The following is a 27,983-nucleotide window of genomic DNA, read 5'->3' on the forward strand; positions in this document are numbered from 1 at the left end:
TCCTCAGTTTGCTACTAACGTTAGGTCTTACACAATTACTAAAATTCTGTTTCCTCATAGGGAAAAATGAAGAGAGTGGGTTTGACTGGCATCTTAGACTCTACCTGGTACCTAAGAGGCTCTGAATAAAATTGATCTGATGAATGAGCTCATGTGTGCAACCTGAACATGTGGGTTGCTACCAACTTATAAAGAATTGATCTCTCTTAGTAAATCAGAGTTCTGGGATACTAACATTCTCTCTATTTAGGGATTATGGGGGTGTGTGTGTGTGTGTGTGTGAGAGAGAGAGAGAGAGAGAGAGTTTTCATGAGCAAAAGGGGTGAATTCTCTGGCCCAAGTTGGAGGAGGAATTTTTCTCCTCTCCAGTACACGAGCTCTCATAATCCAATCTCACTGTCTCTTGACTGCCTGCCAATCCGACTCTGCTCTTTATCACTCATTCACTCGTTTCATCCCTTTTCAGACTGATATTTATGGACTGGCAAAGAAGTGTAACTTGACAGAGCGCCAGGTTGAAAGATGGTTTCGGAGTCGGCGGAACCAAGAGAGGCCTTGCAGGATGAAGAAATTCCAGGAAGCTTGGTAAGGACAGTCAAACCTCTGAAATGCTGCAGTTTTATGTGGAGCTGGGGGGTCGTCTCTTTCTGAGATGGGTTGGCACCCAGCTCTGTCCCTCACCAGTCGGGTGCTTCAGACTAGTCTCCGGTTCACAGTGGTGCTCCAGCTTCCTTCTCTGTGAAACGGGGCAAACTGTAAGGTCTCTAGGACGAGCAGGAGATACTATGTTCTTATCTTGAAGTCCAGAAAAATCATAAAAATGTCTTAGCTGGTGTTTATTTTTTCTAGAGCAGGGGTTGGCCCTGGTTCACAAGACTTTATCGCTTGTTTCCAATCACATCGTAATTGTTATAACACATTATAAGAGCAGAGAATGTCTGTTCTCCGCCCATAACACCGAGAGGACTTCCTTCTGTTTCACTGGGCTCATTGCTCCCCACCCCTGCCTGTGGACTGGGTAGCCAGGTCCTGCGGGCGCACCAGTTGGCTCAGCGAGGTGGGAGGGGCAGGCGGGCTGGGACACCAAGGGGAAATTTTGCCAGAGCTGGCTATTTGGAATGTGCTCTGAGAACAATGAACTGCACTGAATTTCTTTTTGGTTTTACTTGAGATCTTTCTTTTGTCTATTTTTCTCTCTTGAAGAATATTGTAGTAGTATAGGCCACACACCTTTGGTGGCCAAAACAGACACCTTTGTTCCTCTTCCTTACATTCAGACCAGTGCATGTGAGTGGGGTTGTGTCTGATGCTGCATTCTGCATACCCACAGTGTTCCTCCTTCCTGCCTGTTTTTTGAGGTCCTCACATTGCCGAGTGACTTTCAAGAGGCCACTTTGTTTTGATGGGGAAGTGGATAGGGAACTGATAGAAGGCTCTCAGATAAATAAGCAGGGCCTTCAATGGCCTCCTGAGTGCTGTCATCCAGCTGGGAAATGGTCACGCTAAGAGGCACAGACACTTCAGGTTCGTGCTCACTCCTCATCACACACTTCTGCTGCCTTTCCCATCGTGGCTGGAGGTGTGTGGCCTGGTTTCTTTCTAACGGCCTCTCTCTGATTTTAGCTCTAGAGAGATTGGTTCATGTTCGTGCTGGTGTGAGCTTGGCATGGGGGCATCTCTCTGCATCATCACCACAAAGCACTCCAGAGTGGAGCTGTCTCCTTGTACGTCTTCCTGTTTTCCTGCTGCCCTTCATGCCTTCTTTCTAGCACGTGGTCTTATCTTCAAGTCCCCAGGCAGGGGCTGACTGTCTGCTGAGTCGTACTCCAGTGAAATTCTCTGCTAATTCCCTGTACATCATAGGGCTTTGCAGTTTATAAATAATCATTGATTCTCCCAGCAATGGCGGGAGGCAGTCAGGGGAGATGGAGCTAGCCCTGTGTAAGAAATGGGAAACTACATATCCATCTAGTTTCAGGCACTTCCTCAGGGTCACCGGGCTGTTGGCAGGGCTGTGGTATTCGGGTCTTCTGACTCCTTTTCTGATGCTCTTCTGCTCCACTTTACCTCCCTCACCATCCGATGCTCGTCTTAGCAAGCAGAGAACCTGCTATGTCAAGTAACTGGGTCCCAGGGCCCAGCATTGGGGAATCTGTACATCAGCAAGTTCACTGAAAGTTGGCCACAGAGTTCAGGTTACACAAGGGAATTTTGAGTTGCTGTAATCGGTCTGGCAATGCAGAGGGTTACATTGACTATCTTCTCTTGTACGCAGCACTGTCCTACATTGTGAGGAGAGATTTTTATAGGGAACGAAAAGTGGAATCCATGGTCACAAGCCTTGAAAGCTCATCAGGAAGATGAGACTACCACTTATGAACCATAGCATCTATTGTGACTCTACCCCAGTGGCACACGGACCTCTACACCTGCAGTCCACAGTCAAGTGTAGATGCACTGTGAGCTTTCAGAGGAGCTGGCCTCCGTAGGGCTGAACCGTTAGGAAAGGGTTTCTTAGAGGAGGTCAGACATAAGCTGGGCCTTGAGGAATGCATCCAATTTACATAAGAAAAGAAAGCATGATTTGAAGGCAGCCTGTTTCAAGTAAGGCAGAGGCACAAAGCTGGAAATTATTCAAGTATTTAGGAAACAGGAATGGACCACCACATCAAATTTAAGCTTTATCTAATTCTTTAGCAATGTCCCAAATTTTCTGTAATTCAGATAACTGTTAAAAGTTGTTATGGACTAAATTAGTAGACTAAAGCAAAATGCCAGCCTGTTTAATTGTATAGGAACGGCACTTGCTTGCGTCAGCTCTGGGATGTGCTGCCTGAGCTTAGCAAGACATACCCAGGGGGCTGTGAAAATCTCAGGAGCTTCTCAACACCGAGTCCTTACAAATCACGCTCCAGGAGGCAGGCAGTCCTCTGTAATATCAAGGTGGATCAGCCACAAGCACCTCAAGTACAGGATAGATTAGCTCCAAGCACCTTCATTTCAGTGTATTATTTACTTAGTTTCTTTAATGATGATCCCTAATTCCTGTTCCACAGCATTTAAGGATTTTAATCCACAGCTGATCCTTTATTTTTAGGTCAAATTCCATACTTGCTGGTCACTTTTCTTTTTAAAATATGATTTCCATTTAGCAATGTGCAGTTTACTGTAAAAATACCTAGTAATGGCTGATATGTATATAGGCAGGGGTCTCCCCCAGTGCTGGAGGGAGGGCCGGCCCGGGCAGGCCTGCTGCCCCCTCCGTCTGCCTCTCCCACTGCAGCCCCACACCTGCAGCTCCTCTCACCGCCGGTCCAAGTTCAGTCTTTCCAGTTCTGCCCAGATTTCACCCTGTGGTCTCATCTTTCAGCTTTACCGTCTGAGCCCAAGTTGTCAGTTTCTGGATTTTTTCCCCAAGACCCCCTGCCACACACACACACATACACAATTATTTTTTATCTCAGCCTTGTCTGGGGTGGGGGTGACTTTTACTACCTTACGTTCTTTGGAATTAAGTACGATGGGGCTGACAAGGATGCCATCATTCATCTAGTTATTAGGGAGGTGTAGCCGTTCTCACACATTTTGGTTTCAGGGCCCCTTTGTTCTCTTAAAAACCATTAGAAACCATTAAAAACCCCAAAGAACATTTGCTCGTGTGTGTCTTACCTACCAATAGTTACACTATTAGAAATGAAAACTGAGATGTTCATAAAACATATGAATGACACATGTCATCAGCTCTTTGAGCAATGATACGATCAGACTCCGTGGACCCTCTAGAAGTGTCCACTGGACACCTGTGAGGGAGTGGGAACAAAGGGCAAACACTATTTCAGCATTACTGTGACAGCATTTTGATGTCAGGGCTCCTAGGTGCACACTTTGAGAAGCCCTAGTATAGTGTGGTGAAACCTGCTAGGACCAGTCCAGAAAGACGGGAAATTTGGGTTCTACTCTTAGATCTGGTTGTTTCTGTATGGCCCTGGGTAAGTTAGGTGACGCCTCTCGACCTCAGTGTCCTCAGTACTCCTTTTATCTGCCTGTGAGGGCCAGGCACCTACTTCATGAGCTTGTGGTGAAGAAAAACATGCGATGAGGCACATACATGTGTGTTTAGCACAGTGCCCGGCACTGGGTCAGGAGGTCAATGAATGCTTGAGAAGCACAAGCTAGGAGCTGTGCCACCGACTTAAAGCTGCCTTTGGGGCTGCAGGTCTCACCGGCTCCTCATTTCTGTGCTTCTTGCTCGGCTACGATCGTCAGGGAGCCCAGGAAAAGCCTTCTGCAGCTAAGCGTGGGCCTTTGCTGGGCCAGCCCTAAACAAGTCACGTGAGAACAGGTCTCAACCAGCTCGTTGTGTAAAATGCCCTCTGGGTGTTTTCATGGTTTGACTTTCTGAGCGATTGAACCCCATTTCTACTTTAATCTATGGAAACAAGCCATGAGGAAAAGCTGTTATCGAGGTTCGGGAAACATTATGCTGGATTCAGGGTCCAAAGACCTGTGCTTCTGCCTCAGCTGTTACTGCGCGGCTGTGTGAGCCAGGGAAAAGGCCTGGCCTCTGTGAGGCTGGTTCCATCGCTCGGTGGGAGCGAGCCCACACTCCTCTCTCCGTAGCTTATAGACAAGGCATCAGACAAATGTGAAGGAGAAATATTACTTTTAGTATTGTTGTTACTTCAGCAATCACTAGATAAAATAGTGGTACTTTTTAAAAATGTTACTGTAAAGCTGTGAGCACACTCCGAAGTAGAAACACTAGTGGGATGAACTGTGCATGCTGTGTGTCCGTCACCACCTTTAGTCACTGTCATCTCAGGCAGTGCTCTGTCATCTGTGCCCCACCTGCTTCTCTCCCCCACCGCAGGTATTCTTTGTGGGTCATGCTTGTTCAGTTTCAGTGAGTGTGATTGACATACAGCACTGTATGCATTTAAGTATACAGTATAATGACTTGACTTACATATATTGTGAAATGATTACCACAAGTTTAGTTAATATTTATCATGTCATACATATTAAAAAAAAAAAAGGAGGTTTGTTTCCTTGTGATGAGAACTTCCAGGGTCTACTCTCAGAAACTTTCAAATATACCACACAGCAGAGTATGGGATGTAATGTACGATATGGTGACTATTTATCTTCTAACTAGAAGTTTACACCTTTTAACTGCCTTTGTCCAATTATTATTGAAGGTCATTTTTGAAGCAGATGTCAGACATTGTATGATTTCACCTGTAAATATTTTTTTAAAGATTTTATTTATTTATTTATTTATTTTTTAGAGAGGGAAGGGAGGGAGAAAGAGAGAGAGAGAGAAACATCAATGTGCGATTGCTGGGGGTCATGGCCTGCAACCCAGGCATGTACCCTGACTGGGAATTGAACCTGCGACACTTTGGTTCGCAGCCCATGCTCAATCCACTGAGCTATGCCAGCCAGGGCTTGTAAATATTTTAATATATATATATTATTATATATGTATATATTCATTATATATACATATCATTTAATATGTATTGTATACATATCTCTAAAAGATACATACCATAGTAATTTTAAACATAATTATAATACCAATATCATACCTTTAAAGTTTTATAACAACAAATAGTCAATATTCATATTTCCTTAACTATCTCAAATCTGCTTTACAGTTTGTTTATTTGAATTAGGATCTAAATGAGACCCATGCATTACAATTGGGTGATATGTCTTTAAAGTCTCTTAATTTATAGTCTCTATCCAGACATGAGAAAAAGATACCCTTTCAGAATATGCTTTTCAGAAGCCAGATAGTCTGACCACATAGAAGCCTTTTCACTGGGAAATAAATGGGGATAAAATAAATGATTTGTTGATAATACTAACATCAAACCATCACTTACTGCATGTCAGGAACTAGGCTGAGCATAATAATAATGAACAAAAATAATGGAAACAACTGCCACTTATTGTTGCTAACTTCACACTAGACTGTATGATCAGTATTTTTCATAAACTACCTTCAGTTTTTTTTACATTTTGAGTCAAGTTTTGTTGTTTCCATGTTACAGATGAAGAGACTGAGGCTCCTGGAGGCTAAGTGCCCTCCTGAAAGCCATAGCATTTAATGAGCGGCAGAGTTAAGACCTCGACTTAGATGTGTTCGTCCAGAGTGTGTGTTCTTTCCGTGCTGCCACATATTTTTCTCCTCAGATGTCAATCACCTTTACAAGACTTTTCTTTCTTTTGGCAGCTGGCGATTTGCATTTTACTTAGTGATTACTATTGCTGGAATCGCGTTTCTGTACGATGTAAGTTGTCTTTTTGATATCTTTGGTTGGGATTTGTCATTCCTTTTTAAAAATTCCTGCCCTCAATTTTCTTCGGGTATAATACTTTCAAGAAGATGACCTGCTCTTAAACCCCCAACACCTCTAATGCCTAGAGAAGTAACAACATCTCAGTCCATCCTTCAAAGCCTTCCTTAAGCTTTGCACTTGCAAAGTTAACTTTTAAACCTAATCTCTCCCTATTTCCACTTATGCAACTCATGCACCAACTAAACTAGCCTACTGATTGGCCACTGACCATACCTGGTACATCCCCACTTTTGGGTTTTATCACATTTTATCCCCTCTGCCCAGGAATCCCTTGCCCTTCCCATCTCTCTCCACCTGTCAAATTCCAGCCAGTCTCATGTCAGATGCCACTTGTCCTGTGAAGACTTTTATTACTTACCCATCAAAAACTACATTTCTCCTTACCCTTTGCATTGTCTGTTTAAATACCTATTAAATGATTACCTCATCAAGTGATTATAAACTTAATAGTACATTGTTTGTAGAAAAATAAAAGGTAGCCAGGGTTTAGAGACTTCTCTCAAGATCCTGTCCATTTCTGTGAAGGTGTTTTATTGCTACAGAAGCAGAAATCAGTTTGGAAATGATTTTGGTAGAAGAGGAACTCATCTGAAATTACTTGCGCTGTATGACAGGCCTGGTTTTGGTCCCAGACTCACCGGAAGTGTCGAGTGTCCTGGGTGCTGTTTGGGACTGTGTGTGAATACCTGCAGGGGTGGGGCGTGCAGCGGGATCCCCAGAAGGTGACACAGATGCCTCCAGCTGTGCCCGATCGCCCCCCCGTCAGTGACATCAGAAACAGCTTGTGTTTTCTGCTGAAGACAGCCTTTGATCTGACAAACTAATTTTTTTTTCTCTTGGGCCCTTGTTTTTTACAGAAACCTTGGGTATATGACCTCTGGGAGGTGTGGAACGGCTATCCCAGACAGGTGAGGACCTCTGGTACCATCCCTCACTCCTTTAGCCATCAGGCCCCGCACGTTGTCCCCTGAGTTAGGTCTGAGTCCTTCCCCTACTCTCTGTCCACTTCTGCTCAGTCCTTTGCCTCTTTCTGTGCCGGGGTTGACTCAGTCCTTATTCTTTACCTATCATTTGTCTCATTCTGTTAGTTTGTCCACAGTTAATGTAACTATGTATTTGAGTTTAAATTTACCTTCTATTTTATTTTCTATTTGTGCTACTTGATGCATTTCCTTTTTAAAATTCTCTTCTTACTTTTTTATAGGACAATCAAGTTTTTAAAATATCATTATTTCACTTATTTTCTTATATAGCTTTTCAGTCATACATACTGTTATTTTAGTGATCATCCTAGAAATTACCACATGTATCCTTGAATATACATCTATATTAGAATTAATATAAATTAGTGTCCTTACCTCTTTCTAGTCACTATAAGGTCATTAGACTATGCCATATACTTTCCTCCTATTCCTCTTCCAAATATTTAAAACCCAGTAAGTCACTGCTATTACTGTTTTGTAAATCAGCCACATTGTCCTTTCCATGCTCTTCCTTGCATGCTGCATTTCCATGCTTCCTCCTGAAATCATTATCCTTCGGGCTGAAGAAGTCCCTTTGATTTGCTGGTCTAAAGTATTATCATTTGCCTTAAATTTTTGAAAGGATATTTTTGCTGGGCATAGAATTCCATGTTAGTAGTTATTTTCCTTCAGCACTTTAAAGATATCATTTTTGCTGTCTTATGCATCCTATCGATTTCTTTAAAAAGTTAATGCTCTTTTTTGCCCTCTGCCTGATTTTAATGTTTTGTCTTTGTCTTTCAGCAGTTATAGTATGCTACATATAAATGTTGGTTTTCTTTGAATTTGTCCCACTTACTGTCCATGGCACTTGTGGAATCTGTGGCTTGCTATCTTCAGCCAGTTTTGGAAAGTTTTAAGGCATTGCTCCTGTTCCTTTCTCTCCTCTCTTTCTGGAATTTCTGTTACAAGCGTGCTGATGTGCTAGCCCTTTACCCCATCTCCCATGTATCTCTCACAGGTTTCCCAGTATCTTCCACCCTCTGGTCTCTGTGCCCCAGTCTATCAGGAGACGTGTCTCCACAGCTCTCCTGCATTTCAGCCTGTTGAGTGAAGTGAAACACTGACTGCCTTTTGTTCTGCACTGTTTCTTCAAGGACGCTTGCATGACAGACAGCCTTGGAAGGCAGAGATAATGTCTCCTGCTGGAGTAAAGGAGAGGCATGTTGCTGTCCATTAGAAAAGAGTCGGGTCCCCGAGCGCAGGGTTTCCTCTGGTGACACTCCCCACTGCATGTGCAGGCGTCATCTGACCCTCTTCGCTTAGCCCTGTGGGAACTCGGATGAGAGAACTGGCCCAAATATCAATAACTTATTACTGTGAATAATAAACTTTTAAATTTGTGATTCAGAAGTCTCGTATCTTCTCCCAGCATCCGTGAAACTTGGACAAGGTAACTTGCAAGTAAGGAAACATCTCAGAGCCTTCACAGTTCTGGATGTTCTCTGCTTTCATGTCCTCCAGTTCACTGGTGCTTTTTTCAGCAGTGTCTGATCTGCTGTGATATATTATCTTCTGAGTTCTCAATTTTAGTTACTGTATTTTAAAGTTCAGAAATTTTTATTTAGTTATTTTTTATTAATGCCCATTTTCTATTGAAAATGTCCACCTTTTAACCAAATTTTAAAGTTATTTTAAAGTCCAAGTCTGATAAATCCAATATCTTGATCATCTGTGGATCTGTTCTTTTTCTTATTTGTCATCTTATGCTTGATAACTTTTGACTGAATAACTTGGCTTTGGAGTTGTTGTTTACCAAATTATTCTTTTAGAATAATAAAATGCCTGAAAACATTATCTCCAGTTCCTTCTCGGAAGCCGAAATGTAAAGCATCATTATTTGGGGGAATTTGATATCAATAGGGATAAACAATAGTTTTATCCTTAAAATGAGTTAAATGACATTAAAGTGAATACTCTCATTTTTCTCAGCCCTTGCTGCCATCCCAGTACTGGTACTACATTTTGGAGATGGGGTTTTATTGGTCTCTCTTATTTAGCCTGAGCTCTGATGTCAAGAGGAAGGTAAGTGTGTCATTTACAAAACTACTTTATTCTCTTTATTTCCAAAAGTTTTTATCCCCTGCCCCAAATCCCAGTTTTTAAATAGTATTTCATGTGTGTTGAGTTTCAGTTCATTGCTTGTTTGATTTTTGTAGCCTTGGTAAGTATTTGTAGTGAAACATTATAGAAACATTAACTTTGAAGCTAATTGAGTCATTTTCTCAAGGGATAGATTTGAAAAAAATACTGAGGTAGTTGATCCTGTAATGATTTTGGTCTTTTGTGATTCCTTGAGGCAATAAAAAAACGCTGATTTTTCTTTATCATTTTCTTTATGCACTGAGTACTTTTTTTAAAATTAAATGCAGCCCTGACTGGTGCAGCTCAGTTCGTTGGGCATCCTCCTGAAAAGTGAAGGGTTGCCGGTTCAGTTTCTGCCAGGGTGCGTGCCTTGGGTCCCCGGTTGGAAGGGGCAACGGATGGATGTGTCTCTCCCTCACTTTCTCCCTACCTTCCCCTCTCTCTAAAAAAATACATAAATATTTAAAAATTACAAAATTAAATGCACCTACATGGCATATGTTGGTAAACACATGTCTTCAGAGAGCTAACACTACCAGGAGTTGGGTAAAGCATAGGCTCTGGGTCCAGATCGCCTGGGTTCGAATCCCTGGCTTGCCCACTCTCTAACATCTCAAGCTAGTTGGTGAACTCCTTAAACCATAGCATGGAGCTAAAAATAGTTCCAATTTCTTCTGGTTGCTGTGAGGATTAAGCAAGTTAAATCACATGAAGCACTTCCTGGTAGACAGTACGTGCTCAGTAAGTTAGGCTGTTATCATCCACATGTTCACTCTGTTACTTTGGCTGCCAGAAAACCTCCATCTTTACGTGTTTTACAAAACATCGTTATTGAAATATTCACACGGCATACAATTCATCCATCTGTAGTGCAGAATTCAGTGGTTTTCAGCATAGTCACAGCGTTCTGCGATCACCACCACAGTCCACTTGAGAACACTTTCCTGGCCTCCAAGATAGATTCCTTTAGCAGGCAGTTCCCCTTTCTTCCAGCGTCCCAGCCCTAGGCAACAACCACTAATCTCCTTTTTGTCCCTATGGATTGTCTCTTCTGGGCGTTTCATAGAAATGGAATCACACAGTATGTGTTGTTTTGTATCTGGCTTCTTTCACTTAGCATAATCTTTTCAGGATTTATTCATATTGTAACATGTGTCAGCATTTCATTTCTTTTTTTTTAAATAGTCCTTGTATGGATATAGTGTGCTTTGTTTATTTGGTTATTAGTGATAAATACTTGGGTTGTTTCCACATTTTTGGCTATGAATAAAGCTTCTATGAACATTCATATATAAGGTTTTGCATAAGCATATGTTTTTATTTCTCTTGGGTACATACCTAAGAGTGGCAATGCTGGGCTGTGTGGTCATTTTATGTTTAACCTTTTGGGAACTGCCAGACTACTTAACAAAGCAGCCATGCCATTTTACATTCCTCACAGCAGTATATAAGCATTCCAGTTTCTCCACATTCCTGCCAACACTTGTTATTGTTTATCACTTTTACTTTAGCTGTCCTGGTGGGTGTGAAGTAGTATCTCACTGTGGCCTCAATTTGCATTTTCCTGATGGCTAATGAGGTTGAGCATATTTTCATGTGCTAATTGGCTATTTGTACAGCTTCTCTGCAGAAAACCTTTGAGTTTTTATGCTCAGTTTTGGTAGTCTTCCTTAGCTTAGATTTACTGATGTAGTGATTCATGTTCATTAGTTACCTCTTTCATATGCATCACCTCCTTCTGTAATGGCTCTGTGGTTCTGTTACATGTCTTTTTTCCCTTGTTGGAATTAGACACGAATAAACAGTCAGTGTAAATGTGCACAGGAATATGCTGGTGTGTATACGTGTATGCAGAGTGGGGCAGTGGGGAGGACAGCAGATAGTAGGGCTTAGCTGACAGCAGGTCAGTGCCCTCTCAGAGCTCAGTGACTTCATCAGTGAGGGTAGTTCTTGTCCTATCTGCCTCCCAAGGATTGTGTTTAAGAATTAAAGTGAAAGTATCTGACAAATATCAAAACATGCAGATGTAAGTTATTAGTTTTAAGCTATTATTATTATTATTATTAGCCCTTCCAATGATTAGGAAATAACTGCATTTTCTTAATGGTTCCCATTTTCCCCTCATTATGTAGGATTTTCTAGCTCATGTCATCCACCACCTGGCTGCTATTAGTTTGATGAGCTTCTCTTGGTGTGCTAATTATATTCGCAGTGGGACCCTGGTGATGATTGTGCACGATGTGGCCGATATCTGGCTGGAGGTAAGTGTTCACCGTTGAAACGCTGATAACAATAGGACTTCCTGGGTTTCTGTGATTCCTCACAGGGAGAATTGTCTCTGAGTGATTTAGCAGGGCTCTCTGTCCTGAAGACATCCCAAGTCCACAGATGTGGCTAGGCCCCCAGATCTTAAGGTTCAAAGAAATAAAACCTTTAGATTTTCATTTCCACCCCTTGTTCTTCATGGTCCTTGACAGGGAGGTTCATTTGTGGGACTCCACTTAAGGAAGTTGTATGCAGAGAGTAGCTCAGGAAGTAAGCTAAGCTATTTGAAGGTGGAATGAGTTTTAATTTTTAAAAAGGAAAACTTGGACTCATGGCACTATGGATTCTTCACGCTGGACAGCACCATGTACTCGCTCAGGTCAAAGATGAATACCACTGGATGCTCGCACTGCCCTGCTCTGATGATCCTCCAGCTTCGTGAATGAAAGCTGTTACTTAAGCAACATTTTATTTTCTGAGTAAGGAATGTTTCGGAGCAGTGGATATTAAAACGAGAGTCTTCCTAATTCCAAACCACACAAATCTGAGGGACAAAGCAAAACTAAGATTGTTTTGTCTACCCATTCTGTTAGGTGCCAGTCCCTGTAGACCCTGAGGGGAGACCCAGTGACTGCCAGCTCTCCTGCTGCTCTTAGAGCCGCATTTCCCAGAGCCCCTTGATTCGTCGTTTCAGTATACCCCTTTACAAGGAGGCCAGGGAAAATGATGCTAACCCATTCGGCATTCAGAAGTGCCTCTTGAAGAGCGAGGAACAGGATATAGGTTGATGTGGAAGAAATGAAATTAAAGGTAGTAGGATCTTCTTCTCGATCTGGGTTCAGCAAACTATTTGGAATAGGGCCAGAGAGTAAACCTCGCTCTGTGTACCACATAGGATTTCTTGTCACATACTTTTCTTTCCCTTTTTTTGGTCTTTTCTTATATTCCTTAAAAAATGTGAAAACCATTCTCACCTCAAGAGCTGACCAGCTTTAGCTCATAGACTGGACGGTGTTCTAGACATAACAAGAAGTCATTTGCAGCCATTTCAAAGCAACTGGCTACTATTAAAATACTAGCTGTGTAGAGCATTTTGTTTCTCGTGTGTAATTGTAATTAGGCATGTAAATCCTATTCTGAAGGTCAAGATGATTACATTTGCTTCAGGCAGCAAATGGCTTAGCAAAAGAAGGATCGTGCCAGTTTTTCCATGTGTTTCTCTCTGAATGTGGCCACCTCTGTTTTAATTACCCCCTTCTCTGATCATATCTCAGGAACCCTGCTTGAAAATTAAGACCACATTGGCCATGACTTAAGATTTTTTTGCTACTCTGTTGCTTCTAAACCCTCCAGTTCAATTGCCTTTGGTGTCCGTCCACTGTAACAACAGTTCTGCTGTGTTATTCGAAGGGAGTTAGACATCGGAAGTGGGAATGAGCCTAGGGTTGTCCCTGCCAGCCCTCCCCCACCCTGTCTCTGACACCACGAAACTCCTTAGGCAACTGGGCAAGGCACGTGATGCTTTGCATTCTGTCCTCAGCTGTAACAGGAGAAGCCACATCTGACCCTTAGTGTATGTTGTCAAGATTAGCTCATTTCTGTTAGAAAATGCTCTTAGGACCTTAGATAAAAAAATGAAGAAAAATGAAATGTCAAATTCAGAGGTCCCTTTGTGGGTAAACTATGACAGCAGTTTCATGTTGTTAATGATCATGAATCATTCTTGATTCACAAGTCAGGATCTAAACTTGAGGTTCAGTGAGCAAGGCCAGCACCTTCCATCGGCTGGTGGTAGAGACAACATTCAGTAGTGGCATGGGGCCTATTTTTTTTATATTCTCCAGAGGTGCCTATTCCATAGCTTCCTCGAATAGTTCTTTTTTTTTAAATGTTTGTTCTCACAGTCAAGTTCTAATTGAACCCAGACATGGTACAGCTTTCGCCCCTGTGTAGACCTTCCTAGGGATGCAGACTATTAATCTTTCATATCCCCCAAGACAGTTTGTGGGCCCTTTCTTAGCTTGTTCTTTGCAAGGAAAAACAGCCTCAACATCTACCATTTTTTACTCATAAGTGGCCTTTTTCCTACTTCATGCATCTTCTTGCTCCTCTCTAATTGTCCACATGTTCAAGTTTAGATCTAGGACCCAGCGCTTTAACAGTATCCTGACTGATGCACAGCAGAGGAGATGGGTCACTCTCTTGGATCCACCTTTGCACAGTCAAAATAGACTGTGTGAGTGTTTGCCCAAAAGAGTGCTGTCTGGCCCTGCACATCTCTAGCTATGCACCCTGGCCTGGCCTCTGACCCTTCAAATAGCTCCCTACTCCAGCCCACCACTCACTCTAAACTTCTGGCCTTTCTCTCATACCCATCTTCCACCCACCTGGCATATTAGCCTTCTATCTCAGGAACTGAGACTACATTCCCTTTTGGGCAGTGTGCCAACCCCACGGTCCAATCACATCCTTACCCCATGGTTAAGTATAGAAAAGTATGGAAATTGCAGTGCAATGCAAATCTTTTTTAAAGTGTAGAATTCTCATCAATTAACCTTCTAAGGCCACATTAAATAACCCTTTCTGTAATTCTCTTTGTTCAAGAGAGATGATAGGAGCAGTATAGACTAGCATAAAGTAAGGAGAGAAAATCAAGCACTTGAAACTGGATTTCAACCGGGACAAGACCCAGGAGTTGCCTCCCATCTGCCTGAAAGCAGCTGCCTTGTTGGCAGCGTGCCCAGCTCAGCCAGGCCCTCCCTCGTGCCCCAGCCTCTTTTCAGCCCTGCCCACCTCCCCGTTCAATGGAGAAATGAAATAGATGCCCCAATAAAAGGCATGCTAACTTGTAGTGCTGCTGAAAGATGGGGGTAATATATTTCACCTTTTTTTAACATTGTGTTATGACCAGATAAAGAGAAGAGTGACCCAGTTTTACAGTGGATCCATCATCCAGCTATAAAAGTCATCCATATCACAGATCTTGCGTCGTCTCTCTCCCCAGTCACACATGTCCAATTGTTTTGAAGCAAATCCCAGATAGTATACCCTTTATAAATGTTCATTTTAAGAAATTTGTACTAATGTCACTGTGTCTGAATACAATTTCTTTGTCTGCTTTCAGTCTGCTAAGATGTTTTCTTATGCCGGGTGGAAGCAAACCTGCAACATCCTGTTTTTCATCTTTTCTGCAATATTTCTCATCAGCCGCCTCATTGTTTTTCCCTTCTGGTGAGTAGACAAGAGGCTGCGTCCTGCCTTTGGTCTCTGTGCCGAGGTGGTGTCAGCATGCTGTTAAAGTCGGAGCATTGCCCTCTCCTTCATTGATCTCCAGCTATTTGTGCCAAGTTCAGTTGGAGAAAAGAATGTGAAGGGGGCATTTTTATATATAATTAAAACAAAACCTTCCACTGTGGAAAAGGCTTTGACAAAAGGAGATGGGACTGTGTAACCCAATGGGTAAGCAGCAACTCTTACTCTCCATCTTGTTTTGTAAACATGGGTCTGTCTTGTGATTAACAGCTTTTCCAGTTATTCCAGTGAAAGGTCATTGGCCAGTTATCAGCTCTTTGAAAGAGAGGCATGTTCTGTGTTCTAATTACAGTAATTAATAACCACCAGGGATTGTATACCAGTCACTGGGTTAGGCCTTTTTATGTCTTGGCACTGGTCTACCCAACGAATCAAAGGCAGGTATTATCACTCACAGTTCATGGATGAGGAAACTGATACTCATTTTATTCTCCATGATTACTGGTCCTAGCAATGGTTTGCATATCTCTTTCATACTGATTGGTTCTTGTTCAGCCTGTTGATTTTCTTGATCCAAGGGCTAGCAATGAAGAATCTATATTGTGTCTTCCCTGACAATCATTCCTTTGGCAAACGTAATTTTCCATGTGTTGACTGACAGAAACCAGGGCCGGGGGAGGAGGGAGGAATGTGAGGAAGCCTTTGACAGTTTGGAAGGGACAGTATATAACCAGCTATAGTTTGGGGCTGTCTAGGAGTTTCATATCGTCTCTACAGAAAAATTGGTGCTACTGAAGATCCTAATAAGTTCCAGGGGAAAGCGATAGAGACCCAGGTTCCAGGCCAGATTCCTGGTGGATGCACAGCACCCTGGACAACTAGCCCAGTGAAGTCTGGTCAGGGAGGTCAAAGCATGCTGCCCTTCCTATGGAAGCCAGCTATGTTCTTTAAGTGGGGACGGGGTGTCTTGATTAGAGATTTTCTGGAGGGGAGAAGCAGAGCACTGTGGTCAGGTTCACGGATTCAAGTCAGTCCTGAATCAAACCCTGGCTCTACATTCACTGTCCATGTGATCTCAGGTGGGTTAGATGACTTCTCCATGCCTCGTTTTCTTATCTGTAAAATGGAAATCAGGGCTGTCGTGAGTCTTAGCTGAAGTAATACATATGAAATAGCTTCAAACAGTGTTTGTAACATAGTAGGAACTCAAGTCAGCTATTAAAACTAAAATTATTAATGAGTCTTTTAGACTTTGGAGTTTCACCTGGAATCAGATTTCTGAGGTGCATGTGTATTATACTCTTCTTGGTCAGTGAATCACATTACCATCACTTTTGCTTTGGCTGAGCGAAATGTTTGTGAAATCAGAAAATTGTACAGTAGTGATTAATGGTGGGATTAGCATTGGCGTGCAGATAACAGTTGAGATGTGGCTTTTCAGTGTGACTTTCATGGGCTCTATGTTCTGGATTTGCCCACCGATGGCCCCTCTTTTGTTCCACATGTTCCAGCTGAGTGACTGTAGCTGCATAACAAACCATCTGAAAACAGTGGCTTAAGACGATGGTGAGCAAACTTTTTCTGTAAAGGGCCATAGAATAGCAATTTTAAGGCTCCAAGGGCCACATATGGTCTCTGTTGCATATTTTGCTTTGTGTTTTGTTTCTTTTAAAATGTGCCAAACCCAGCTTAGCTCATAGGCTGTAGAAAAATGGGTTGCAGGCCCAATTTGCCCACAGTTCATAGTTTGCAGACCTCCCTCTTAAAACTATAACGTTTATTGATTATTATTATCCCTTATGGTTCTGGGAATTGACTGGCCTCAGCTAGATGCTTTTCATTCATGTGGTTATGGTTGGATGGTGGCTGGGAAGTCAGCTGAAATTTTCATGAAGGCTTCCTCACTCACACGGTGGAGGTAACACATAGAATCCACTGGCTGATGCTGATTGTCGGTTCGGGTCTTGGCAGGGCTGGCAGCTGGGATATCTGCTCACAGCCCCGCCGATGGCCTGACCTCCTCATAGTGCGGCAGCTGGAATTCCAGGTGATCAGCTTGAGACACAGCTAGGCAGACGCTGTCTCTCTTTTATAGCCTTGGTCACAGCCAGTCACTTGCAACCTGGTTTTTTCTTCATTGGACCCAGGTCAGTAAGGCCAGCTCATGTTTAAGGGAAGGGGAATTAGACTCCATTTCTTGATGAGAGTAGTTTCAAAGAATTTGTGAACATATTTTAAAAGCACACACCATGGGAGCTGTCAGTCCAGGGAGCTCTTTGAGAGGCTTCCAAGTATTGCTGTTGTGGTTGACTTTTGATCTAGCAATGAGGGACACTCACCTCAGACTTCCCCATGATGTCTCAAAATCCACAAGCAAGCTTACTCTGGCCCAGCAAACACCTGAACTGCATGTTGGGGTTGAGTGACTGTGGAGGTGTGTGTTACTTTCTCACATATCCTTTACTTTAAAAATCCTACACTGAAGAACTCGTTCTCCTGCCAGCATTTCTGGGTTTCAGTGAAAATCAGTCATGTGTACGTGGCATTTTCTTGATCTTGATACTTCGTGGAATTCAGAGAGCAGCCCATACCACTGGTTGCTATCTTCAGGGAGTGAGTTGGATTGCGAATGAACCAGTATTAAAAGACTTGACTGTAAAAATTTTTTGCTGGTAAAAATTTTTCTGTACTGACATTGGCTGATCTGCATTATTTGGAAGGTTGAAGAAAACCTCACCAAGCTATTAGAAGTTTGAGAGATGTTTTCAATGTTTTTTTTTTTAAAGAATCAGTTGCAGTATATTGCTCTAGCTTAAATATCTTTCCATAAGCTTGAACATGTTACATAATCATCTTGTGATGCCAAAGAGGAAAAGTCGGTTCCTTGTTGCTAGCCTGTTCCAACAATCTGTCTCAATCTTGTAACTTTGCACACTCATTTTTCAAGGGTCTTTTATTGGTCCAGATTTGCTGGAATTTGCTATGCAGCAAACAATGTGCAGATGATAGACCTCTGTCAGGGTTCAGGCATTTTAGAGGTGCGGTGGGAGGCAGTTTGCATTCTAGTTGCTCTGTTCTTCCCGAATGCCGCCGTTGCACATTTGCAGGTGAGATAAAGGGTGGAGTGGGGAGAACGCTGACCTGTCTGAAATTCTTCTGGAAGCTTTGAGAGAAAGAACTGGAGTTCGTACATTCTACTTGCCTTTTCCTTCCTTTGGCTCTTCCTTCATTCCCCCAGCCTCAGGTACATTTGCTTTCCTGTGGTAAGCTTCCTTTTGTGTTGGTACCACTGTGTCCTGTCTTCTCCTCTCCTGCTCTTCATAGGATTTTATTTAGCCAGTACTCAGTCAGGGTCTGCAGGAGTTAATGACACTGATTTTCTGAACATTGTCACTGTCAACATTAGGCAGAGATTCCAGTTGGCATTGTCTGAATTGCTTTGTTCGAAACACCTGGTTACCCCATTTGTTTGCATTTTTATTCAAAAGTGTTTAAATGTTAGTCTTATATTTTTCACACTGTATTCCAAACTATTATTTTTAAATAGTGACTTCTATATTTTTAAACTACTGAATGTGGGGGGGGGGGGGGGCTCCACCCACAGGGCAATGAGAATAAGTCTACCAAGACATGATCTGCTTGGGGAGGAAAGGTGGCCTATCTCTTGAAGGAGAAGGACCAAGAGCCCTTTCCTCAATGGCTTTTATTGGGTTCATTTACACAGGAATTCAGGTAAAGCTCATTACTCATTGCCGGGAAGTATGGATCAAGCAATAGAGAACAAGGAACTCTGAGGGTCTATTTTGAGTCAGGGTCAGATAGCTAAAGAGCTGTAAAAAACTTTAAGGAACAAACTTACTTCTTCCTTGGACCCTTATCATTTAATTGAGAGCATTCTAAACAAAGCAGGTTTCACAGGATTTTATATATTCTTACTTAGGCCTCATCACCCTAGGGAACCCGCCCTTTGTAGCCCAGGGCTGTACCACCCTCTGTCATTGTTTCAGGCTTAGGTGGAGCAAGGGAAGTAAGGCAGCCAAGAGATTAGGAGATTTTCTCGCAGACAATGAGGGCTCAGGCTATGTCAAAGCCAAGGGGTGAAGGTCCATCACCTCCTTTTGCTCTAGCCCCCAAAGTCCTTCCTTGGGGGCCTCCCACGTGATCATGCTTGTCTTAGATCATTCCCCCCTTGGGGAATCTTACCCATCATTGGCTAACCGACCACGCATTGGGGGCCAGTTATGGATGAAGTAGCAGAAGCAGTGCTCCTGCCAGGGAGATAAGCCTGTCTCCTTGGTGGTTTATGGTCCAAGGTCATTCCCTTAGCCTTGGCGGGGGTTACAGCTTCTGATGCCAGGCAGGGTGGTTCCCAACATGGAAGTATTTATCTACTTACACAAATGCTGTCTGAAAATCATTAGTCTAAAAATGACCTTTGGAAGGTTGGGAATGACTCCTGATGGTTCTCCTCCATAAATGACAAGAACGGGTAGCGGTCCCACCCAGGCTGGCCCATCGCAGGGAAGGACCACTCCCCTTCAGCTGAAGGGGGCAGGCGGCAGTGCTGGCTCATCGCTTCCTCTCTCGGACTCATCCCAGCTCGCTTCCTACCCTGCAGGAGTTCATAATGGCATGAGTAGGGACCTTTGTGTCCACCGCTTTATCTGTATATTGGAAGACTGTTAATACTGACCTGGTTTTTTAAAATTTTATTTTCCGAAAAGAAGCAAAGTCTTCTGCAGCTGTGAATAACCTCCAAGTCCCTAGCTCCAATGGTAGATACACTTGTGGGAACTTTATTTTCCCACCACTGGTTCCCTGGACTGCAGGCTTCAGCTCTTACCATGGGAAGCTTCATGTGAAAGGGGATTCTGTGGGTGATGAGAACATACAAATATTTGGACTGGCCATCAGGGAAGACGACAGTTTTAAGGAGAGAAAGACAAGACCAAGTTGAAAGTTCACCTGACATTCATCAGGAGATTAGAGTGAGGACACCACGGACCATTTCTAGCCTCGTACAGCCTGGGCCTCGGTGCTGATGACAAGTCAGGGGCAGAGCATGGTCTCGTGGTGCCACGGTCACCCCCATGACCCTCCCGGGGTGGCGCAGGGCCCAGTATACAGTCACCCAAGGGAAGGAGGGGTTTGTGCACCGAGAGAATGGCTCCATGGAAGCCGGGCGGCTCCCCAGCGCTACTGCTGCAGATGCGTATCTCAGAACCAGACTTTCCAGTGGCACGCCTTGTGAGGGAGACGGTGAATTCACCTCGCGTGTTTGCTCAGTGTCTCGTCCCACACTGCGTCCTCAGTAGAGCTCCTCCCCGCACACCCCGTGCCTGGCTCTCCTGTTGTTTATGCTGTCATAAAGCACAGCCGCGGCAGTCGCTCTTTTTCCAATCATAGCGTCATAGGGTGGGGGTCTTTATTCACAAGGTCATCCAGTTCCTTCACTCATTTAGGTATTTGGAAATAATTTCAAACTTGCAGGGTAATTTCAAGGGTATCATGGAGAACTCTTACACATGCCCTTTACCCAGGTTTACCAGTTAGCATTTTGTCCCATTTGCTTTGTCATTCCTGCTCTTTGTCTCTCTCAGCATGCACACACACACACACACACACACACACACTTTTCTAAACCATTTGAAAGTTGCAAACATCATGTCCTTTTAGTCCCAAATACTTTTGTGTTATTTCTGAGGACAAGGCCATTCTTTTACAGAGCTACAGTCTAGCTCTCCGTTTCAGAAAGTGTGGCAGTCTGCCATCTGTCTTCCAGTTCCGTCCATTGATCCAAAGATGTCTTCTACTGCTCTGTTCCCTCACCACCAGATCTGGCCCAGGACCAGAGCAGAGTCTGTTGTCACTCCCCCGGAGCATTGCTTGCTTGCTCCTTCTTTGCTTTTCATGTCCTCGACACTGTGGAAGCATTTGGTCCCTCTATTTGTTGTCAGGTGAACAGTTAACATACCCCTAGGGCCACACAGCTAGTTATGAAAGAACCAAAACTAGAAATAGGACATTGGGAAGACAGAACAGATATATTTCAAATTAAACTACTAATTTGGATGATTAAGAGCAGACAACATTTGCCCTTCCTAAGTTTTTAAAGTTTTCTTCAACTGCATGGCCACTTTGAAATATAAGACGCATCTATAATAGAAGGTAGGCAATCACTCACATGTAGAACCAGTATTTGTTATCCTGAAATGGCTTGGTGTGCACACCTGCAGTTAGCAAGGAAAAAAGACCTTTACCTTCGTTTTTATTAGAAAAATACAGCTTTTTGGTGGCTGCCTTTCCTAGCGCAGCAAAACCAACTACCATGTATACCAGCGATGTGACTTTTTAACAAACCATCTGAACTCCAGTGGTTGAAAGAGCGAAGATGGGAAACAAAACCAAAAACACGGAAAAGGCCAACTGAGCTGTGCAGCTCACGGACACAGTCGTAGTGTCTCCATCTGGGCAGATTGAAGGCCATGGACAGAGCAGAATGGCTCCAGGAACTGAGTACAGCAGGCAGTCTGTTGGCCTTCTCTGTGAAAGGGGACATTCATGCGGCCTGTAAGGTAAATGAGTGTGCAGGTGTCGGTGTGCTCACACACATGCCTGCACACACTGCGCATGTCAGTTAGGGACCCAATCATAAGGGCAGATGTGTTTCCTTCGTGTCCCTCTTCTTCTTTTAGCAAAAGAGAACTCAGGATTGAGAGTGGGCCATCCCTTCGTGAGGACACTGAGACCCATAAACAGAGGTCCTGAAAATGCCCCTGCAGTAACCCTGTAACTTGCTGTTCCCAGGATCGCAGGGTCTGCTCCCTTCTGAGCCCCTGTCCACTTGTTGAAGCTCCTCCCTTTCTGTCTTCCTACAGAACATGCTCAGGCAGCACAGGGTCCCCGTTTCTTCTGAGTCTGCTCTTCCCCTCCAGTGGCTTCCTTCGTTTCCCCACGAAGCCGAAAATCCAGCCAGTTCTGCAGCGCTCTCCTGGGTGTTGCTCTTCCAGCATTATTCAAGCAGCACTCTGCCATAAGGAAGGGGGCGGTAGTGAAAAGTAGTCGTTGCTGTGGTGATTGTAATACTACAGTCCCCCCACATCCACAGGGGTAGCTTCCAGCCCCCAGTGCATGCCCTGAAAGCATGGATAGTGCTGAACCCTATATACCCTGTGTTCACGGGGGGTTCATTGAAACTCTTTCATGAATTGCTGGTGGCCTTATAAATTGTTACAGTCTTGAAAAAATTTATGGCAAAGCCTTAATAGCTTTTAATATACACCTTGAAACAGTAATCTTACATTTAGAAATATACACTTCTAAAGAAATGACTTTCACTTTGGGAAAGACTTATATACACCAGTAGGTTCAAAGAGTGTGAAATGATTTTGATTTACAGCTAAATGAAGTTGGACATAAAGTCCCACACGTGTGACTTTTACCACAGTGGCAAACGTCTCTAGAGGACGTTCCCCGTGCTGATGAGGGTGAGGAAGGGCTGCATTCTCGTGCGTTGCTGGCGCAGGGCCACACTGCCACCCCGGAACAGGTTTCAGTTTCTTGTGAAGTTCAGGGTAACACCCAGCACTTCCACCCTGTGTATTTACCCTCGAGAAACGAACACTTGCGTTCACACAAACACCTGGGCATGAGCATTTACAGCAGTTCTATTCGTAATTACGAAAAAGTGGAAACAATGCAGATGCTCTTCAGTGGGTGAATAGATAGGCAAACTGTGGTATGTCCAAAAAGATGAAAAACCACTCAGTATCCAAAAGGAGCATGCTACTGATACCCTGCACGAATCTCAGAGGCTCTGTGCCAAGTGAAAGAAGCTCATCTCAACGCTGACACATTGTATGTTCCATTTATACAGCCTTCTTGCAAAGGAAAAATTAAAGGGACAGAGGGCAGATAAGTGCTTGCCAGTTGTCAGGCATGGGGGGCATGACCACACAGGGAGAGCACAGGGTCTGTGGGGTGAGGGGCCTGCTCTCTGTCCCGACTGCACAGGTGTACGGCTGTGTTGTAGATCGTAGAGCTGCACACCAAAAACCAATCCATTTTGCTATGTGTTATTTTAAAAATGAAATTAAATATATATAGGATAAAACTGAAAGATCATACAAAAAAATTATAATGCTATTTGCTTAAAATAATGTCATCATAGGCTACTTCCTTTTTATTTGCCCAATTTTGTATGAATAAATTATTTTTAGAATTAGAATAAAATGCTCACAAATAAACCTATCCAAGAACCATAAAACCGCAGTAGTGCTTTAAGTCTGGGGAGGAAATGGGCAGCCCTTCATGCGGCAGCAGCACCTGGAGGCACAGTGTGTCCGGGGTCATCACAGCCAATTCACACTGGGTCCAGGGGTTGGTTTATGAAATTAATAAAGTGTGCAGTTCACTTTAGGAAGTGGAAGTGATAGTAGAAATTTTGCTTCTTTAAAAGCCTCTTTTATCTGGAAAACTTACTTTTGTGGAATTCCCTTTTCACCTTTGATGACAAATAAATGAGATAAGGCAGTGATCAGTCCACATAAGCATGCATTATCCTGTTTGTTCTGCACATCTGGGAAGGTGAGCAGGGTGCTCTTCTGTTTGCAAAGAGGAAGCCGAGGTACAGGATTCTTGGAGTGAAGGCCGTGTGGCTATAAAAATTCCATTTGCTTTAACTTTTCTCCCAGGAGGCAGACTGTATTTTTTTTTTGTGGCTTGCCAATAATGATATAAAAGTTAATATTATCATATTGTTTTCTATTGAGAATTTCCTGGACATCATTAGAAATGAAATAGATGTTGCATGCCTTGGGAGGAAAAGTATCTGCTTTCTCACGGAAAATTCACAAGTACTTGGACTACAGTGAAATGCCCTCATCTGTTTGGTTTTTCAGGATTTTATATTGCACGCTGATTATACCTCTGCACTACCTCGATCCCTTCTTTTCGTACATCTTCCTCAACCTGCAGCTCATGGTCCTGCAAGTCCTTCACCTGTACTGGGGTTACTTCATCCTGAAGATGCTCAAAAGATGTATATTCATGAAGGTAAGGGCGGTGCGATTCTTCTTGCTCTGAACAGGTCGGCTCCAGTGCCGGACTGAAGGTGCGGCCCAGACCGAGGACCGGTGTACTTAACGTACAGTTAACCAGAACTCTTTTTCTTGTTGATTTGATCATAATTAATAACTTTTAAAATTTAGCTAGATTTTTCATTAAGTACGTCTCTAAGGTGCTTTTAAGAAATTGCTTTTATTAGAGGACAAGTTATTTTTAAAAGATTTTTTATCTACATGTTGATTGCTGCTTTAAAAAATTGTCTTAACGAGTCTCCTTTGGCTCTAGTTCAGGACAAGCTTTCTGGTGGTAGTTGAGCAATGTTGTACAGCCTTATGTTTACCTTTGCTGAGCGTCTAATGTGCACATAACATTCTCCCCCTGGATTTTCTCCTCTCTGAAACATTGGGTACCATCTGGCTATACGCATTCTGAAAATGTCTTTTTTCCTAAATAACAAATTGCTAATACACTTTAGACAGTATATGGGTTTCTTGTTTATTTATTTTGTTTTGAATTCAGCTCTGGATTTTCATTTCAGAACAGGGAAGGGGGGGGCTTCAGAAATGAGTAAGACACAGTCCCTGACATTGGGGAGCAGCCCAGCATCTAGTGGGGAAATGCCTACTAGCAGCCACCTACCTTGTTCAGAACGCCCTGTGCTGAAGAGAGGTTCTGGAGACCTGCTGTGGAAGATGAAAGAGAGATCGACCCAAGGGCTAGGGAAAGTTTCACTGAATAGATGGAACTTGACTTGAGCCGTTAAGGCAAGTAAAAAAAAATCAGATCACAGCTTCTCTGTGTGTGGAAATCCTACATCTACAGATCTGAAGGATCTTTCAAGGTGAAAGCTACAACTGGCCCATTTTTAGGGGTTACCATCTTTGGGTAATGCAGTATTGTATTACCATCAGAATGAGTGACTTGTGGATAATGGACATGCTGGTAATTTGTCTTATGAGGTCATTTTTGATCGACTCTCGGATTAATTCCTTTTCCTACTGTATGTAGTAAGTGTGTCTCAATGATCATTGAGGAGTTGACAGTGAATTGGTCATTGACCTTCTGCCATGTCTTAGCTTCTAGATCTAGACAAAGGAAATTAGGCTACGTCTCAAACCAAATCCTGAAAGCTGGGTGTTTTTTTAAACTAAATTACTGTCCAGAGTCTGTTTTCCTGAGAATAGACTCTCCATTAGGGTTGGAGTGCCAAGAAAAATTTTCATTGACTGATTCTAGTTTATTAATATTCTAAATAGCTTTCCTATGATCTCTGCCAATGTTACTTTATCTCCGAGTGACTGATAAAGCTGAAGTAACTGAGATAAACCTAAGAATTTGAGCAGTTAGACAATTGCACATCAGGGGTTGGAGGGAAGGAAGGACCCTGGACTGAACCTGCCTTAAGCCTGCCTAGAGTTCCTGTCCCCAGGCGGAAACTGTTTCCTTATTAACTGGTCAGTGACAGGAATCACAGGCCTGGGAGGGAGCCAGGCCGAACGAAACTTGGAAAGCAGAAGATGCTCTTGTTTGGTTTCCTCATGATTTTCATACGTCTGATCTCTAACGGGCGGTACCAGGCCTAATTAAAAACTCAGTGGGCTGGGGAGCTGCGGACAGGAAGTCCTGCTTTCTCCTGCTGTACTTCGGAAAAGCTGTTTCCAATTGCAGGCTGACAGCAGCAGCGGAGGCCCCCTCAGCCCTAATCGTTGCAGTTCCTATGACTTCAGCTGGCTTGCATGTGCACTCTGTTTTCCACAGCAGTGGCAAAGCTGGCTGTGAAATCCGCGTGTGCCTCCAGAGCCATAAAGCCGCCTCTTAAAGAATGCTATTTCAAGGCATAGTTGCATTGCAAAGGGGTGGGGAGGGGAACAGAGGCGGGAGCTGAAATTCTTAGAGGAACAACTAACAAGTAAGATTTCAACGCTGTTGAATACATGTTTAACATTTAACACACACCTCAATTGTTACTAAGGTGACTAATTCTTGGATATTTAATAAATGGGATTGCATAAGTTTGTAGGCCCCCCAAAATTTATTTTAAATCTTACGACAGGGATTGAGAATTTGTCCCTTTCAGTTTTCTCTGCCTGGTGGGCCCTTAGTAAGTAATTTTGAATATGCAAATGAATAGATAATTTGGCACAGCAAAACACACATTTTTGGGTGGGGAATTACAAAATATATTACTCTGTGTATAGTTTCCATGAGTTTGCATGGTAGAATGAAAAAGACAGAAGTGATTACACTTCTTTTTTATTAGTATTGACACTACTACGTGACTTTTGAGATAATCACATCTTATTTTTCCTAAACAGTGGGTCATTGCACACATATGATGAATGAGAGAGAGTCTGCCATTTGCTTCTGTTGCCGAATATGCTAAAATAACAATATCACTATAACTTCAGGACGCTAAAACATATAGAGCACAGTCAGCAGGCCTCTCACTGCAGAACAAGACCTGGCACTGGACTCTAACTGGGCCCTCTAAGGTGGTGACTCTGTGGTGGACTACCAGCCCACACGTCACATCGGGAGTATGACGTGTGGATGGGTTCGTTTCGTCATTTCTCTGCAGACACCAGAAGTGCTTTCAGAGGAAATGAGAAGGGGCAGAGCATGCTTTTGTTAGTGTTGCCTAAGGGAACTTGACCATCCTTAGGCTTTTCTTTTCTTCTCTGTGAATACCATGCTGAGTGCTGGCCAACTCAAGCATGTCCCTGTGACATCTTAGACTGGTGCGCAGCCAAGGCACGGAGGGAGGAGCCACAAAGCCAGGATGGAGGAACTGGCCCCTTGGCAACCGGCCCCAGACATCTGCTCTCGGCAGGAAGTGCCTCCTAAGTTCACAGAATGATGCTTCGCACACACCGGACTGCTGTAGTTAAAGAAAAGAATCCTCTAATAAACACAGGGAAACTGAGGCCTCCAGCAAATTCACATGGTAATTTCATGGCAAAGGCAAGACTAGTGCCAGAGTCTCTTGACTTGTAATACTTCTCTTTGTCTAATTATGCTTTATTCAAACAGTTGTTCTTTATTTGAAATGACCAGAGAATTAATTTAAAATATTCCTATGGAGTAAAAGATAGTGAGTACATAAACAAATAGAATAATCAAGATTATAAATGCAGCAACAAGTCCTTTCACTTATTTCTGGACTTTTTAAAAGCATAAGAAGATGTTTTATAATTATTTCTTTAGTTCCCAAGTAACCTCCTAGTAAGCAATGAGGGTAATAGCTAAGAGTTCAGATTCTATGTGCATTTGAGTCTTAGCTCTCTCCTTTACTGGCCGTGTGGTCTATTCACTGCCTCAGTTTCCTCGCCTGTAAAATGGAGCTGGTGCTGTTAGTACCTGCCTTGTCGGATAAAGCCCTGGTGTTGGTGTGTGGCACCCACTGAGCACGTGACAAGTGTTAGCCGCCATTATCATTGTCATCATCACTATTTACTCAGGCTCTTTGTGCCAAATCCCAGGGAGCCTGTGAATTCCAAGGAGCTTGGCAGCTGGCTCCCAGTCAAGCTCTCTCGGACTTTCTCTCAGATAACGCTGCAGCTGATGTCAGGTGTCAGAGCCCTTGACTCACAGCCAAGGGCTCCTGTGACAGTTCGAGAAGCTGTCTTCTGCCAGCTGACTTTCATGACTCACACTCTGGATGACACTTTCTCTCAGATGTCAGCGTGTTAGGGAAGAAATACCAAATTTGTAACCTCCAAGAAGCCCCCAGGTCTCTTTTGTTAGTAGGGAGCTGTGGATGTAAAACCCACCCTTTACTGAAGAAGAAAAACATCACAAAAATATCACAAAGACTGATGCTTGAAATAGAGTATTATAGAGATGCCTACCACCTTACAGTTCCAGAGTTCTGAATAGAGATTAACTGGCTTAACAATCTATTCAAAAAACAATAGTGGAAGTTGTA

At 43.2% G+C, this 27,983-nt stretch overlaps 1 protein-coding gene across 1 annotated transcript in view; it reads left to right on the plus strand.

The window, feature by feature from the left end:
• CERS3 (ceramide synthase 3) overlaps positions 1-27,983 on the plus strand; it is an 83,275-nt gene that overhangs the window by 35,081 nt on the left and 20,211 nt on the right. The window contains exons 5-11 of the mRNA XM_028502392.2: positions 467-585; positions 6,242-6,299; positions 7,226-7,276; positions 9,323-9,415; positions 11,608-11,736; positions 14,865-14,971; positions 23,893-24,046. Of these exons, the coding sequence (XP_028358193.1) occupies positions 467-585; positions 6,242-6,299; positions 7,226-7,276; positions 9,323-9,415; positions 11,608-11,736; positions 14,865-14,971; positions 23,893-24,046 (711 nt within the window). The remainder of the gene's footprint in view (positions 1-466; positions 586-6,241; positions 6,300-7,225; positions 7,277-9,322; positions 9,416-11,607; positions 11,737-14,864; positions 14,972-23,892; positions 24,047-27,983) is intronic.

Source organism: Phyllostomus discolor, chromosome 12 (genome assembly GCF_004126475.2).
Source record: "Phyllostomus discolor isolate MPI-MPIP mPhyDis1 chromosome 12, mPhyDis1.pri.v3, whole genome shotgun sequence".
Classification (NCBI taxonomy): Eukaryota; Metazoa; Chordata; class Mammalia; order Chiroptera; family Phyllostomidae; genus Phyllostomus; species Phyllostomus discolor.